Below are 18,000 nucleotides of genomic sequence, written 5' to 3'. Positions count from 1 at the left end.
TAAGCTTGCTTTCTTGCATCATATAATATTTTGATAATCAACATTATCATATCAGAAATGCAGCAATATAAACAATTGTTGCCAGTTATGTTTTTAATTAAATTTTTATATACATTATTATATAATGTGCATAAAAAAGTGCTGTATCCCTTTAAGGAAATGGTGCAAATCAATTTGATTTGTGTGTTGCACTAAATTAAAGTAGATTACTAAGGCCCTTTCTATTGTGGGGGGGAATGTGTCATATACCAGTGTTGAGCAAAATTTATTCACGAATAAATAATTTTATTACTCACATTGAAACTTAGTCTGTTAAGAATAATAAATTATTCACTTATTCAGATTATTTTGTAAGGCATGGGAGTGCATAGGTACATGTGCTTTAACTGGCCATATTTCAAGGCTGTATGACTACTAGAGGCACCGTTTCTTTTATTCTCTTTATCTTGTGAATATTAATTTATTTATTTGCCAAGCACAAGCCAAATGGTCCATCACAAGAGTAAGTATTTGAGTGACTGTGATTCAAGCCCACGTGATTGCTAAATATATATTGTATGTTGTGAACTCAACCATTTGCCAAAGTCATCAGCCTCAATCACCCAGTGAAGTAACTTATTCCAGTAATTAACTCACTGGAATAAGAAATTCCTGCAATGTAATCCAAATTTCTTTCCCACTAATTTGAATGTATGGCTTCCTAGTTCTGGAGTCATTTATAACAGCAAAAATTTTGCCTTTGTTATTTCATTATTGCCCTCTCAGGTTACCAAGCTGTGCAGAAAACATGCTTATAGCCTTTCCTCATTGGAGTGCCCTTTTGCAGATCTCACTAAGTGTCCATCTTTGGAACCTTGCAAGAATCTAAAAAGAATCTCTTTTTTAGGTGTGTGATCTCTATATTTAAATAAGGAGGGTCATTTTTAATCTTCACTTACATGTGAAGATTAACAATAATTTAAAATATAGGTGGACTTTTAAAATAGTTTATACCGATTTTTTTTTTCCCTTCAAAACTACGAGGTGCCTTCAAGTTATGTCTTCGATTTACAGTGGTGCTAAAAAAAAAAAAATAGCTGAAAGAACAATTTACATCTGAAACTATTAATTGCAAAAAAAAAAAAAAAAAATTAACTTTATGCCTTATGGGATAAACACAATAAAATAAGTAGTTTTCTCCAAAATAACAGCAAGTTACAAGATATTCATATAACAAGTTCTATGAAAGCAGTGATTTTATCCCCCCCCCCATTACTTTGCTCATACTAGGATGACAGACAGCTTTATAACCAGAAAATATGACAAAGTGCACTCTAATCTTTCATTGGCCCTTACTTTGTTGACTGCTGCAAATCATTGTGACACTGACTGTATAAGGTTCTGAATATATTCCTGCAAAATCTCTTAGTACCAAACACAGATTAATGTCTTCTGCAGCCCTTTAAGTATTTTTGTTTCTTTGGCATTACTAAAACATCCATTTTGTTCCAACAGATTAATTGGATTGAAGTCTGGACTGTGTTCAGGCCATGTTATGGTGTGAATTGATTTATCCTTAAAAATACAGTTCGTATCCTTATAATGATCTCTAAGTGTGAGAAGTAATTATCTCAAGAATGTCCTTGTACACCTCAGCATTCATCATACTCTTCACAAATTCAAGACAACCAACTCCTCTGAATGAAATGTGGGTCCATATCATTTGAGATGCATTGTGGAGATGATACAGGTGGGTTGAAATTCTTCTCTTCAACTAACAGTTGGCTGTCTGAACCATGCAAACTTGATTTTGATTCTTCAGAGAAAATAACACATTTCCACTGATCCTCAAACCAACTAGCATCCTCATTTTCTTCACTTCAGATGGTAGGCTTTCAAATTTTGTGTCAAAAGTGCCTTTTTTTTTTCGTTGGGCAATGTTCTAGAGTGAGAAAAGGTGTCTACATTCACTTTATTTCTGTTTATGCTGCTAGTTTGTGATAATTTTTACAACGGATGTGCTGCTGTTGGCTGATTAGAGTCCTTTAGGTATTTGATTCATTCGTAGAATATCTCTCTGCATTCAACACAGCAGCAATACTTTTCCTACACTGTGAAAACTTAACAATTGCAATAGCACAGAATACTGAACTTTTGGCATAAGGGCTATATTTATAAACGTTGCTAGGGTGGTGCAATCATATGTGGCACATGATGTCATCTTAAGAAAGCTTACGAGAGATGGATGATGTAATAGGTTATTGATATTACAAAACACGTTGCCAGACGTCACAAATTTGGTGAATTGTGCAAACGATGCAATTTTTTTTGAGCACCACTGTATTTCTCAAAAATATAGAACCGAATGCCAATTTTTGAACATAATCTACAAGGAGCACCCATACACATTTCTACCAGGGTGTGAATGTTTGCTTTAGCCAACTGGTGAGTTGGTTAGAAAAAGTTCTGCCTCAAAGAACACCCTTCATTATTAGAAACAATGAGAGGTACATAGGACAGCCTCAATTTTTTGTGTAAAAAGAAAAACTTTGCACCTTGACAGCACAGTGGAGTAGAGCATTGGCCTGGAATCAAATTATTCAGTCAATGTGGATATTTCTTCTGAAATGCTGTGAGAAACTTCTTTCAGGAGTGTCCTGCAGCTATTAATACCCTTAGGAACAATGTTTAAGGAGTAATTCAGAAAGCAGTAACCATTATTTTCTCTGCAATTGCAAGGACTCCGAATGTTAAATGGTGGTTACTCAGCATGCTTCCATCAGCAGACTGATGATAGTTGGGTTCAGTGAATGGTGTAATCCATATCTCATCATTAACTATTGCAGAGAATGTTCTTTGCAGCAAAATTTTTCCTGGCTAACAAGCAGTAGCTTTGTCTAGTGACCAGTGCACTAAACACACCTTCATAGATGACTGTTACAACTTGGAAAAAGAACTTTGTTTCTCTATGTTAGGAGAAATAAATGTAGAGATTTATAAAGTATTAGGGGTTGGAAATGTTAATTATAGTGAAATTTTTTGTTACATTGGGATGTTGTTAAAGGACATGACTTGACAACATTAACAGAACAAAAGGCTTATTGTGGGCACCTTGCCATGCAAATTATTCATGTCTATAAAAATACTGGTTATGACCATATCTCAAGTATGCAGGATGGCTAGTTATTGTGATTTAGATGTTTCTTTGTGATGGTGGGCTATTGGATGACTTGAAGCCAGAAAGTCACAGGTGGCACATTGGCCTAATAGTGTCATCTCAGCCCTATGGAAGCAGTTTCAGGGGACAGGAACTATTACAAGAAGAGAAGGCCTTAAATCTGATTGAACGTGTGGAATGCCTATGCATTGCACACCAACAGTCAACTTTATGGTCACTTGGTGAGCTAAAGTTTGTGCTGGAGGAAATGAGGTTTGTTGCCACAGAATATTATAGACACTCTTAGATTGAACATGGTTCACCTCTGTTTAGCTGTTGGAGGGTACTGATGTCACACGTGATTTTTTGGACCTTATACATGTCCAAAGTTTTCTGCTCTCTCTTAATTTCATCGTTATTCTATGGTACACAATCGGACCAAATGTTGTCCTGCTTCATTGCAAGCAGCATGGGTTACACCACGTTTTCTGCATGTTCTGTTAATTTTGTCAAGTAGCATAGATCAAACAGTTCTAAAAAAAAAATTTTTTTTATTTAAATAAATAAAGGTAATTTACACAATTATGTTATTATACTTAGAATGATAAAATTCTGAAATTTTCTTTTTCAAGCATTTAATACTTGTTTGTTGCAGCCATCTGGTATGAGCAAAAATCTTGGTATCGGTAAGATTTCATCTTTTGAAGCAGAACTTGTGAAGACTGCATTGCCGGAACTAAAAGCAAACATCAAAAAAGGAGAAGAGTTTGTACATAAATCATAATTGTGCACTTAATTGAAGTAAAGCTTTTGAAAGCTGAATTAGATTATATGAAAGGATCAAGTTGTAGTGAATTTGTACAATTACTCTGACTGCTCTGGATGATATTTATGTAAATCTTGGATTTGAGAAGTGCTGTAGAGTAATTACAGAATTAAATTTCACCATAAGAAAAAATTTTCACTTTTTTATTGCAAATATGTATAAAAACGATCTTTTCTTTCTATAGTATTTCACTGGCAACATTACCACATACACAAAGCTACTTTACATGACATTATGGATGTTGATGCATATGGACTGTAGCTAGGGGCTGTACATTAATCTGCTAAAGCAAGAGTAACTGCCATCTAGCACAGATGTTTTTACTTCCGCTGATTCGCACTACAAGTGGATGCTTAAGTGATGAAATTACTCTTGCTAAAGCAGGCACAAGAGGGCCCTCAAATACTAGTAGAGAAACAACTTACACTACATGCACAGTTCTGGATTAAATGTGAAAATCAGCTTAAACTTTAAATTAAATTTCATCAAAAAAAGAAACTTTATATAAATTAAAAACAACAGTAACTACAATGAAGTAGCCAGTGAAATTACATTAAAGGAATCACTATATGGATAAAATGTAGATTTGTAAAGAATCTTTGCCAACCTTTTTTTATACAAGAAAAAAAAAAAATGGAAATCACCATTGAACTTACAATAAGTTCACTATACACACAACTATTAAAGTCAAATACACACTAACATTCATTGCAAAAAACTAGCTTCACTGCAATTTTTTGAATTTTACAGACAACATGCATAAAGGACACTTTCAAAACACCAATGCTGTGTGCTAGAAGGAAAAGGCAAATGTTCTGCACACGACATCCAGCTTTAAGGATGTACTGCACAGGACAGTTACAGCTTGGTGCTATTTTGGCTGCATTTTATTTTTACACTTGCATAACAAACATCATGATTGATTTTACGTGTATTTGAGAATTAAATTTCCACTTATGTCGACAGTGTGACACTTTTGCTATTCTTTTCTACGAGTCGCTACATGGCAGTATGCGTAACTCAAGAGCACACGTTACATAACAACGTAGTGAAGACATTCAGTAGTGGTGCTGCTGCCACCGAACAGTGCGTGAAATTGCAGTGAACATTCAAAAAACAACATTGAAGTATAAAACACAATAGAATGTAACATTACAAAGGGAGATCAGTGGTCACCAGTCACACGCACAAAGCCATGCATGTAACTAGTAAGTGGCAGTGTTTCTGGAAGTTCATCACCCACAACTGATTGTGTAACAAGACCAACACGCAAAGTGCAGATAAGAAACACTAACCTTAGCACTTTTGCTACTCAAAATCAGTGTGCCATTTCAGCAGAGTATTATAACTGTACAGACTATTGTTAGAATAAGGAAGCAAAAACTTCTCCACCCTCACTTCTTTACTAAGCAGAAATATAAAGACAGCTGTGTAAAATGCAGCTAATGTATCTCATATTCACTATGTACTACTTTGCATACATTACATTGGCACACTCACATTTCTACTAGCAGATTGTTCCATTTTAAATTTCTGTGATGTAAAATATGAGGTATTCCTGAAGCCTAATAAAATAGGCAGTGTGTAATACAGTGCTGGTCGAGAAGAACCAATTCCAACACTAAGTAATTTGGCTAAGTTTTTGTAAACACTTTTAAAAGTTAACACTTGTACTAGTCATGTACACAAAACTGGAATGCACAACTGATGAGTGACACCATCTAAAGACCTAACACCAACCCAGTATCTCTACAAGGAAGGGGGATAAAAAAAAAAAATAAAAAAAAAACCAATACCTACTATAATAAACATAATTTCCCCCTTAACACAATAATAACAACTTAACAACTAGTTAAAATGACAACACAGGGGCCTTATTTTTCAAAATCCTACGTTACTGCTGAGTGACAGCATAATTAAACTAGCTATTTCTTTGGACACATAGGCAACCCAGAAACCCGTGAAGTATGGATTAGACAGTTGTGCACAGCTACTTGGGTCTGCTACTATCAAGCCTTCGTTGTTTCAGGTTTATCACATGACTATTCAACCTATACTGACTACCTGCTATATACTGGCCACGAAACTGTTCAGAAACCATCCGCGACATGGGTGCACGTAATAACAAATACTTGCCTGGTTAAGTCCACAGATATGCAGCTACTGAAATATTTCCACAAAAGAATTACATATACGTACGACTTAACTGTTTTAACTTCTAGTGGTGGTGGTTATATCAGATTTACTAACAGTTCATATATATGAATATATATTATAAAACAATTTGTCCACACTGAACTAAAGCAGCTTCATAAATATTTTTAACACTGTCATTACTTCCTATTTACTACATGGAAGGCAAACCCAAGAAGAAGTACAAACTGGCAGGCTGTATAAAAAGACTATCACACTTACAATGATGACAGTAGAAAAAGACATGACTAATATATATAATATATATATTATATACAAGACCAATGACAGTAGTGACTGATGACATGAGCAATGGGATATGAGGAAGGCTACCAACTCCCAGTCACCATTTTTCCTGAAACAAAACACCAAACTGTTCATCCAACATGTGCTTGTGTAGAGAGAAAATTCATTATGTGTTATTTACTTGGCTTATCTCGCAGCACACATTTTCTTTCCGTAATGGTCAAAGTTACTGAGATTGCTGAAGCTTCACATCCCTTTGTGTTTGATGGCCATTTAAAAACATTTTCCTCTGAGGGAAGGGGTCAGTAGTTGCATTGTCACATATGAGGAACATTAACAAACACAAAGAAAGTGGGTGAGGTCTGTCTCTCTTCTTCCCATGTAGTCTGCTATTACAGTACATTTTGCATGGGAGAGTGATCATTTCGTAAGTAAAACCTTGAGATGCACATTATCGTCAATATCCATTTCAAGATACAAGATTTACCTAAGATACGAGATTTACCTAACAGCCTATAGCCACTAGCAGAAATGAACTAAATTAAGAGTTGCATTTGCAAGTTTAGGTAATAAATTAAAATAGAAGCCATAACTCTGAGGACTGATTGACTGGCAATAAAACTTGCATAGTGAGCACCATATAAGGAAATTGGATGGCGCCGGTGACTGGAGTGGTATGGAATGGTGCCAGACTGGCAGGGCACTGATTGGCTGGTCTAGACTCACTCCCATTGATGGGGAGATGGAGGCAGTTCTGAGGGATGAGCAACTGTTGAGCTGAAAGAAAAAGCGAATTTTAGTCAGAGCAATATTATCTTAAAGCAGTCTGAGCATTTTAAAAATCAACACACAAATCTATAACTTCTCCTGCTTCTACGTAATTACAGTTATTGCACTCCATTGGTCGGATTATAAAAACAACTCACTGGACTTAGTGTGGCATATGTAATACAACTTTCAACAATTCATATTTATCTATTAGATATATATAAGAATTTGGCAAAACCTTATTTCTTTACAACACTCGCCTGTAATAAGGGTTTTATCAAATTCTTAAATATTGGATTAATTAAATCAGTGATGTACCATCATTATAGATACTTTTAATTCAGTTTTTAACCCAGCAGTAGTGGCCAGTAACCTGACAGGCCACCCTTGACAATAATATTCTTGCATTAACCATTAATGAATGGTTAAAAATCTGACATTTTTTCTACTTTCTTACACGTAGTGAAACTTTAACTGCAATAGTTTCTGAAGTGATCCTCCCCCCATCCAGTTTTCATACAGAAATTGCACACAATCTGGCAGGTAACCCACCACTATCTTTGCAAATATTTGCCTTTTTTTTGCTTAAACAGTAGTGTCATACTGCACAAGCACCATTGCTATGTTTTTCTTCTCCCACTAATTCAAATAAACATCTAGTCTTACCCTAGTTGTTTTTGAAAGGTTTGTTTTCACAGAATAAAGAGGATGGCGCAAAACCCCATTTTCTCTCCAGATGGCCACCACACTGAAGGAAGCAAGATATGTAGTTTCAAATTTCTGCACTTCACACCAAATTTGAAATAAATTCCGAAATAAGCCTGAAAACAGAAGTTAGTGTCAAATATATATATATAATGGTTTTAATAATGTTTATATACATAAAAACCAGAAATATGTCCATGTTTCATTGACGTTTATATTTTGTCTACATTTTTTGTTTTGAAATTTTCAGCAGAATTATTTATTTTTTAAATAGAAGGTAAAAAACAATACCGTTTTAAATTTTAACTTTTTTTAATACTTAAACTACTTACAATAATTTCTGAAATCTATTAAGAAAGATGAAATATTGACATTATTTAAGAAGAATTAAAAAAAGCCAAAACATTTTCAAAAAAGTTGCAGATGACCCACCACTGACAGGTAAGCATATTTATTGATGTAAATGCATTTCAAGTTGAAATTACCTGAGTGGATTTGGCATTTCTGAGCTGATACATGAAGTCATCTCAGAAGTGCCAATTATCTTCCTTTACATCATTTAAGCGGAAATACATTGTGGCAGAAAAATCACTAAACTTACACATGACAACAGAAGAAAACTGATTTATAATTACAGGGTAGGATGACTGCAAGTTACCAAGTTCTAATGAAGTTACACATGCAGTCAGGTATGTGAAAGTGGTCCATCAGAAATATCTAGCTTAGAACAGCAACACCATTGACCATGACTTACTGATAAGATGCAGCTTGCATTTAGATAGCGTCCCAAAAGATACTGCTCAGGCATTAACATGTTTGCTGCCTTCTCATGCAAATATTTGGCATCAGATTTTAAATCCACATGGAAGCAAAACCACCCTACTTTTAGAACTTTTTCTTCTAATTTTACAGAAGAAAAACTATACTTTTGTCACCTCCAGACCTGTATGCAGTAATCAAGGTGTGGCCTGACCATTACCATATACAAAGGGATGATCACTTCCTTTTCCCTGCTAGCTAGCAAAATTCCTATATAACGTTGACACTACCCCGTGACCTGCTCCGGCAGCACTGTCAGAAAATCTCATATCTGACTGCACAATTACTCCTAGGTCTTTTTCATTTTCTACACACAGTATGTTCCTCTGGGGTTACTTTTACTCATATGTAGTACAGCAGGCCCCCGTTATAACGCGGTTCGCTTTATGCTGATTCACTATAACGCTGTTCTTATATTATAACCCATATCTGACTATAACGCTGTCACAGATCACTATAACGCTCTTTTACAGATTGCATTTTTGGCATATTTAACGAAACCGTTTCATTTGATGGAGTCGATAGCTTGAAAATGAATAGCAAAACAGCATTAAAACATTTCCCACGCCGACTTGAGAAATTTTCCCATGCTCAGCGAAATTTTCTTGCACGCTAATTTAATTGCAGTACAGGGACTTGTTACGTAGTTCCGAGATCAACATTTTAAAAAATGACCAAGTATATTGCTTGTAATATTTGCATTTATCCGAAATCTAGTCATCACTCAGTACCATATTAGACATCGTGCGAAATGGACAGTTTACTTGAACATTATATCATGCAACCAACGCAGTTACATTTTCAAAGAGTTAATGGCCGATAAGAATGAAAAAGCAACATCTGAGCGCAGTACGAAGACTATAAATGTAAGAAAAAGAGTGAATTTGAAAATTAAATTAGACGTTTTGAAGTGAATCGATTCCGGTCAAAGAAAAGCGGATGTGTGCCATAATTTAGGACTTGCAAGTTTAACTGTAAGAACAATTATAAAAAAAATAAAGAATTAATTTTAGCAGCGGGAAAGATAGCTGTTCCACTGCAAGCAACTAGGGCTAGGCCGGCTATTAGGATTGAAATGGAAAGACTAACTAATTTTATTGAAGATAATATCCAATGCAGAATTCAGTTAAGTTAAATATTATTAAAAAAAAAAAAAGAGAGAGATTAGCCAATATCATGATCTGAAGAAAACTCACCTAAAAAAAAAAAAAAAATGTGGAACCATTTAAAACTAGTAAAGGCTGGTTGAATAGATTTAAAATCCAGGGAGAAGCCGCAAGTGCAGATTAAGGAGCCGAAACCTTCAAAAAAGAACTTGTTAAAATTATTGAAGAGGTGTATTATGTGTTATACTTCAACAAGTTTTTAACATAGATGAAGCAGGACTTTTGTGGAAACGAATGCCTAAAAGAAGTTTCATATTGAAAGAAGGAAAAAACATGCCAGGTTTCAAAGTGGAGAAGGATTGGTTGACTTTATTGTTGGGTGGTAACGCTGCGGGGGATTTAAAATTAATACCCCTTTTAGTTTATTTGGAAGAGGACCAAAGTTCAACCCAAAATCGACACATTTTTCTTGATTAAATTCATCAATTAAATTAAATCAATTTAGATCAATTAAATTTGTGATTTTAATTGGAATTAAGTTTAATTTTAATACGTAAGTAGTTACCACAATTATATACGTATGTAATGCAGAATATTTTATATGTACAAATATTTGAATATTAAATATTTTGACCGACATTTGTGCATCTTTTCACTACCGTTTATTATCGATTAGGAAATATCCTATGGCACCGACCGCAACTCACAAATACATATGTTACCTTATGGGAATGCGGTGCTCACTTAGCGCTCTGTTTTTACGGAACGAATTATCAGCGTTAAGTGGGGGTCACCTGTACTTTGCATCTGTCAATGTTAAACTTCAGTTGCCAATTCTCAGCCCATCTGCCCAAAAAATTTTCTAGACCCTGTTACAGTAGCACACTGCCATTACTGTCATTAACAAGCCTGATATACCTTCATCAATATCATTGATAAATATACAAAACAACAGTGGGTCCAACACTGAACCTTGTAGGACTCCACTAACAACATTAGTCCACAAAGAGCAGCCTCCATTGATTACCACTCTGACTTCTCGCACTCAACCACCCTTTTATCCATAGTAGCAACTTGCCCTTAATACCATATTGCTCCAATTTGTACAATAATCTTCCATATGCAACAGTGTAAAAAGCTTTCCTGAAATTAAATATATATATCAAAATTATTTTTTGCATCCAGTTCCTTTGTAACCACATCATAATATCCTATCAAATTTGTCAGACAAGACTTTCCCTTAACAAACCGATGCTGTGTCTGAATTATTGCTGCAGTCTTGTCTAGATGATCCCGCAATGCACCTTTAACCAGTATTTCCCTGACCCCATTATTTTACCCGGAACAGAAGTTTTGGTCTATAAACTAACTGGTCTGTAATTAATCGTGTCATCCTTGGATTCCCCTTTGTGAATTGGGGATACATTTGCACATCTCCAGTCCATTGAGACTTCCCCTGAGTCCAAGGATACTCTTATAATTATGACTAAGGGTTTGCTTACTTCCTTTGCTAACTCCTTTAATATAACTGGATAGATCTCATCCACCCTAGGTGCCTTTCTTATGTTCAACTTCAACAATTTCTCCTCCACTTTGCTGTCAGTTATTACAAAATCATTAAGTGCCCCGTTACAGTTTGATAAACATCTGGCATTTTCCTCACTTAACTCCTCATGTGTGAATGTAGATGCAAAATACTCATTCAATTATCAGCTAGCTGAGCAGGATCATCAACAGTTTGTAGTGGTTCATCTCTATGAACCTGGTGTCACAGACTGTCTTGGTGGACACACTTTCCTTCCCAAAGATCACTTTTTGTTTGACTATCCCACCTGCAGAGCAGGGCAGTTTTGTGTAACCAAGTTGTTGGCCAAGTAGCAGACCCATAACTTTAAAATCTCCATACACCAACCAACCACAATCCTTGCACTGAATTTATTCCAAAAGAATAACATTTTTTGTAGTTTTTTTTTAAGTGTGTTGAATGGGTGTATACTTGTTTCCATGGCTTTTTCAAGGCTTTTATTTGATGAGTCAATGAACAGTCTTCACTCTGTTGGCTGACAAAAAAAATTCCAAAAAAAGTTCATAACTGCAGGAATTTTGCTGCAATATATCACTGAACCTTCTTTGGAAAAATGAGGATTCAATTCTTTTTTCATGGTTTTCTTTTTACACAGAGTGAACTTAAATCTCATAAGAGATTTAAGTTCACTCTGTGTAAAAAGCTGTGGTCCAATGTTGTGAATCTGTTTGTCACAATAGTTTATATAATCCTCTAGATCACTAATGGTATCTAACGGTATATGTTCAAGAATAACCGATGTAAGTGGTACTAATAATTTAAGTCCATGGGGAAACTGACCTTACAGCTGAAGTAATGTACATTATGCTTTGCACGTTCTTCCTGTCCTCTTATAACCTACAACATTTACAGAAAATATAATCCCAAGGGATTATATTCCACACCATAGGAAGCAAATATGGCTTTCTTTATGTCATATTTCCACAATTGCAAGCCCTCCATGCATGTACAACGTGCTTTATGTCTTCTCTATGACCAAATCAGAATCCTTGCACTTGCTCGAACCTAGCTCAACCAGCATGAAGAGGAATAGATATTGCAAAAGTGGCTAGTTTCCAAGCTTATGTGAGGAAAGGAGGTGGGGTAGCAATCTTTTTTAAAGCCAAAATGTTTTCCCCTTGAGATTGCATAATTGCAATGTCAAGATTGCATAATTGCCGAATTTTAATGCATTAAGAGTGACACTAAACAAAAAGTGTATTGATATTTCCACATCTAACCCCCCCCCCTCCTAAATTCCTGATACCACCATTGGCTCATTAATCTGAATGCATCACATGATATGTCTGGGGGATTTCAATCTTCCTTCCCATTGCAGCAAACTTGCGGCACAACTCATTAGTGCAATCAAATAATTGGGAATGACAATCATAAATCATGACCTCCACTGGGGAACCCCCATTGCCTTGATCTCTTGTTTTCATCAGAAAACCTCTCCACTGCCACCCCTCGTTATGTAGGTTCTTAACTTCGCTCAAATAAAGTAAGCAATATGCATGCCAGTTATTGGCCGCAAGTTCTTAATCCAACAGAAACAATCCCCACCCCAACTTGCAATAACCCTCATGACAAGGTGGCTTAACCTTATTACCTCCTATGTTGCTATAAAAATAATGGCCATAACTAGCAGATCCAAAGCATGGTGGGCACCTGAGTTATTGACTGCATTTCGAGAAAAAAATCAACACCCATAAAGCATGAAAAAAAAATCATGACTCGTAACAAGATAGAATTGCCTTCTCCAAAGCAAGTGCCATTTTTAATAAAAAAAAAAAGATCAGATTACAACTCCCCAAATCTATGGAATGACGTTGCAGTTATTAACACCTACAACTTTGAAGAAATTTCTTTTCTGATCCAAGTTAAAGATTCACTGCTTCAAATATATAATATTTATATTCCGCCTGGACCTACTACATCATTAATGAAATAAAAGTAATAACCCGGATCACCACAGTTCATAAGTCTCAATCTAATATAATTATAATGGGAGACTTTAATCTCCCCCGGCCCAAACTCTAATCTTCAACTTCAGGAAAAATTTAGCAGCAAAATTACATTAAGATTTGACCACGAAACTATAGAACTGCAAGCAGCAATTTGCTGAAGGAATCTTCCCCCCCCCCTCTGGAAATCACCAGAAGTAATATCATTAATTAAATTCCTTCAGAAAGAAAAGTTTTTGCAGCTCTTGAAATATTACCCATGGGATTCTCTAAAAAATATACCTATTCAGAACACCACCTCTCTACTAATAAAATGGTCAAATCAATTAAAAACAGAGTGAGCATTCAAACTCTTAAGACTTTCTTTTCAATCCAAACCATGGTTCAAATCCCATCTCAAACAATACTTTAAAAATAAGCAAAAATGCTGCAGGTGGTGAAAGAAGTACAACACTTCATCAGCACACAAAGTATAAAAACAGCTGGGCATTGTTTAAACTCAAAAAAATTCAGTCATACAAAAATTATTTAATGTTAAGGCTCAAGCATAATAAAAGAGCACTCTCTTCAAAAACAAGAGCTACCTTACAGCATGATTAGGTTTTGGAATTGGAATGGATAAAATTCAATATGGAAACATGCATTAGCATAGGCATACAATGCAAGAAAGCACACTTAGGCAGCATCAGCCAGAAAAAAAAAAAAAAAAAACCCTCCCATTTCACCCATCCATTCGTTCCAAATGCCTGGCAAGCTCAGCCTTAAATTTATTTAGTCTATCAACTTCCACAACAAAAGATAGCAGTCTGTTCCACGATTCAACTATCTGCTGGCTACAGGCAAATTTCTGCACATCTACTCTACAACCATTTTTCCTCAATTTTGCCCCCTCAGGTTCTTAATCTGAGCAAGAGGAAGGAATCTCATCAGCATTCAGCTTGCTCAACCCATTCAAGGCCTCTTACACCTCAATCAGATCACCTTGCAGGCTTACTCTCCAGGCACTACAATTTGCAGAACTTAAGCCTTTCTTGGTAAGAACACCCCTTTGTTCCCTTAACCAATCTTGTTGCCCTTCTTTGTACTCGCTCTAGCAACTCTACATCCTTCCGAAAATGAGGCCTCCAGACCTGTACACGGTACTCTAGGTGTGGCCTGACCACTGCCTTGTATAACAGGATAATCACCTACCTGTCCCTGCTAGTACAATTCCTATATATCATTGACATGACTCCATGACCTGCACTGCTCAGCGAACTTCATATTTGACTGCACAATTACCCCCAGGTCTTTTTCACTTTCCACTTCCCTGAGTGTAGTACAACACAGTCGGTACATTTCTCTTTGGTTATTGCTACCCATATGCAGTACTTTGCATTTGTCAACATTGCCACTTTTCAGCCCATTTTCCCAACTTATCTACATCCAGTTGGAGTAGCATACTGTCATTAACAACCCTGCCAACCTTTTGTATCATCTGCAAACTTGGACATTAAACCGATATACTTTCATCAATATCATTGATAAAGATACAAAACAATAATGGGTCCAACACTGAACCCTGGGGAACTCCACTAATAACATTTGTCCACGAAGAGCAGTGTCCGTTGATTACCACTCTCTGTCGTCTCCCACTCAACCATCCCTTTATCCATTGTAGCAACTTACCCTTAATGCCACACCTCTCCAATTTGTACAGCAGTCTTCCATGTGCAACAGGATCAAAAGCTTTCCTGAAATCCAAGTATATGATATCAAAATTATTTTTTTGCATTCAGTTTCTTTGTGACCACATCATAGTAGCCAATCAAATTGGTCAGACAAAACCTCCCTTTGACACATCCATGCTGTGTCTTAACTATTATTGCAGTCTTGTCTAGATGATCCTGCAATGCTTCTCTAACCAGTGATTCCATTATTTTCCCTGGAACATAAGTTAAACTAACAGGTCTATAGTTACCTGTGTCCCCTTTGTGAACTGGTGATACATTTGCAGAACTCCCATCCATGGGGACCTCCCCTGAGTCCAAGGAAGCTCTCATAATTATGGCTAAGGGTTTGCTTACTTCTCTTGCTGCCTCCTTCATTATAACTGGATAGATCCCATCCACCCCAGGCTCCTTTCCTCTGTTTAATTTCAACAATTTCTCCTCCACTTTGCTCTCAGTTATTACAAAATCACTTAGCTCCCTGTTACAGTTTGATAAACGTCTGGCACTCCCCTCATTGAATAACTCCTCGTGTGAATGTAGATACAAAATATTCATTCAGTTTATCAGCTACCTGGGCATGATCATCAACAGTCAACCCATGTGTGTTAAGTGGTCCAATCTGATTCATCCCTTTCCTTCTAGAGTTTACATAAGTAAAGAAATCTTTTTTTTTTTTTTTGCATCCTTTGCCAAAGTTTTCTTGTAATCTACCTTCGCCTGCCTAATCTCCTTTGTGACTTGATTTCAGACTAGTTTATAGCTGCCATAGGCTTCTGTGTCACCTGATACTTTATATGCATCCCATACATTTTTCTACACTGCCACGAGCCTCATTAATTCATCTCTCATTCATTTAGGCCTGAAACTTGAACAGTATTTCTTAGTTGGAATGCAGGCTTCCCATTTAGAATTCAACATTGGTAATGCTTTCAGTTGATCCCACTGTACAGAGTTTAAAAACTGTCTGAGATCCCCTGTAGTCACCTTTATGAAAGCAAAAGCACTTCTTAGCCTTAATGGTAGTCACATCTTTAAGTAATTCCCATATCAGTACATTGTGATCACTGTCCCCTGTGGTTCCTTTATCTGCAAATTCTTAATGCATGAATAATCACTGCTGATAATCAGATCAAGAGTATTACTCCCTCTGGTTGCCTCTCGACCATGTTGCCGTAGAAAACAGTCATCCAATAAAGCCACAATAGTCTTGCTAGTGTGCGAGTGACCAATCCACAAGTTTCAATCTATATTTGGAAAGTTAAAATTCCCCATTACAAGACATTCTGATTTACTGGCCCACTATTTCTCTGCACAATTGCTCATTATACTCATCAGATTCATTAGGCTTATAACACACACCTACACTCATTTTTCCTTTCCCAGTGCTTATGTCACACCAAGCAGACTCAACATTGCATTGTCCACCAACATCAATTGGATGCACTTCCTTAGATTTTGTGTTTCTTCACTAACAGCATAACCTCTCCTCCCTTCCTGTCCTGTCTACCATTTGACATCTGCACTGAAGATATGAAGAACAGATTTAAAGAATTCAATTCTTATAAACACACAAATAGCATACAGCATGAAATGCTTCCTAGTCAAGCCCTGATAACAACTTGTAGACAAGAATACAGTTCAACAGATTATTAATCAATTACGACTTAACAGTAGTGAAGGCCCTGATGGCATCCCTATCAGGGCCTTCATATTAAAATTATTAAAATGTCCAGTGCATATATCATTGGTTCTTCAGTTCATATTATTTCCAGGTGCATTTCCCAGCCATTCCTTCCAAGATTATGGAAGACTTTTAGAATTACGCAGATTACAAAACAGGCTAATAGTAATAACCATACAGGCTATCATCCGATTGCTGTATCGTCAGTAATCACTAAAAGTATTAATAACATCATCCTGCCATATCTTCAAAATGTGATCTTCCCTAATGCACCTGTCAATATGCATTTTGGTCCTAGAGGGCACTTCACAACAAGCCTAGCTGACACCATTGTACACATCCAAACTGTGTTTTGAGCTAAAGCACAAAGCAATGTCTTTTACATAAAGGTGCTTTCGAAGCACCTTTAAGTAAAAGACATCTCTTGGTGCTTTCGACAATACTGATCACAAGAAAACCATTGAAATACTAAGAAATCATTTCCTTTTTGACACAATGGTTATATCCTATCTATAGCACAGCCTAAATCACAGACATCTCTTCCCACTAATACTGATAATATTCTCATCACAACCACAAATGGCATTCCTCAAGATGTTCTCTCCAGAACTATATTTTCAGCATCTCTACAACTGCTTCTAAAAGAAAATCCAAATCTGCTGGCTTATGCTGATGATTTAAAGTTGTTTAATATTTCCAAAGCCTGTGATGACATTTGCAAGGATGCGAATTTACAGGATCTGCAGAATCATCAAGCATCTGAAGAATCCCAATCTGACTATAAATGCAAACAAATCTGCTCAAATAACTTATTCCTTACAATTCGAAAATTGTAGATCTCTTAAAGTACCATTTATAACTGACACAATATAATAGCGTAGCTTAATTTGGTGTGCCTCAAGTTACCTTATTCCTTACAGTAAAAACCAAACCACATAGAAATTCAAATTGCAGATGTTTCAATTTCAAATGTATATGCTCACAAAGACCTAGGAGTTGCTTTTGACAAAAAAAAAAAAAAAAAAAAAACTTTCCTTTAATTCTCATTATTTATATGTTGCTAAAAAAATTTCATAAAGCAAAATTGCTAATCAAGCAAGAAACAGCAGCGATTCAACACAAAAATACAGTCATAAATCATGTTCAGAGATGTATCTTCCCCATTCTGGCTTATATGCCTCCGAAATCTTGTCTGGTGCTCCTCAAAAAACTTTCCTTTAATTCTCATTATTTATATGTTGCTAAAAAAATTTCATAAAGCAAAATTGCTAATCAAG

At 36.0% G+C, this 18,000-nt stretch overlaps 2 protein-coding genes across 3 annotated transcripts in view; one reads left to right on the top strand and one right to left on the bottom strand.

The window, feature by feature from the left end:
* The window catches only part of Mdh2 (malate dehydrogenase 2), a 101,845-nt gene extending 97,730 nt beyond the window's left edge, over positions 1-4,115 (top strand). The window contains exon 8 of the mRNA XM_090387969.1: positions 3,792-4,115. Coding sequence (XP_090244095.1) covers positions 3,792-3,920 — 129 coding nt within the window. The 3' untranslated portion in view covers positions 3,921-4,115. The remainder of the gene's footprint in view (positions 1-3,791) is intronic.
* A 1,650-nt stretch (positions 4,116-5,765) lies between these two features.
* nmo (serine/threonine-protein kinase nemo) overlaps positions 5,766-18,000 on the bottom strand; it is a 249,634-nt gene continuing 237,399 nt past the window's right edge. For both annotated transcript variants that reach the window (XM_090387956.1, XM_090387947.1), the window contains exon 10: positions 5,766-7,178. Coding sequence is in view for 1 of the 2 variants with exons in the window: in XM_090387947.1 (XP_090244073.1) it covers positions 7,124-7,178 (55 nt within the window). In the remaining variant the exon portion in view is untranslated. The remainder of the gene's footprint in view (positions 7,179-18,000) is intronic.

This window comes from Mastigoproctus giganteus, chromosome 2 (assembly GCF_048544385.1).
Source record: "Mastigoproctus giganteus isolate SK-2022 chromosome 2, ASM4854438v1, whole genome shotgun sequence".
NCBI lineage: Eukaryota > Metazoa > Arthropoda > Arachnida > Uropygi > Thelyphonidae > Mastigoproctus > Mastigoproctus giganteus.
The sequence above is the reverse complement of the archived record's forward strand: the minus strand, read 5'-3'. Positions and strand labels throughout refer to the sequence as shown.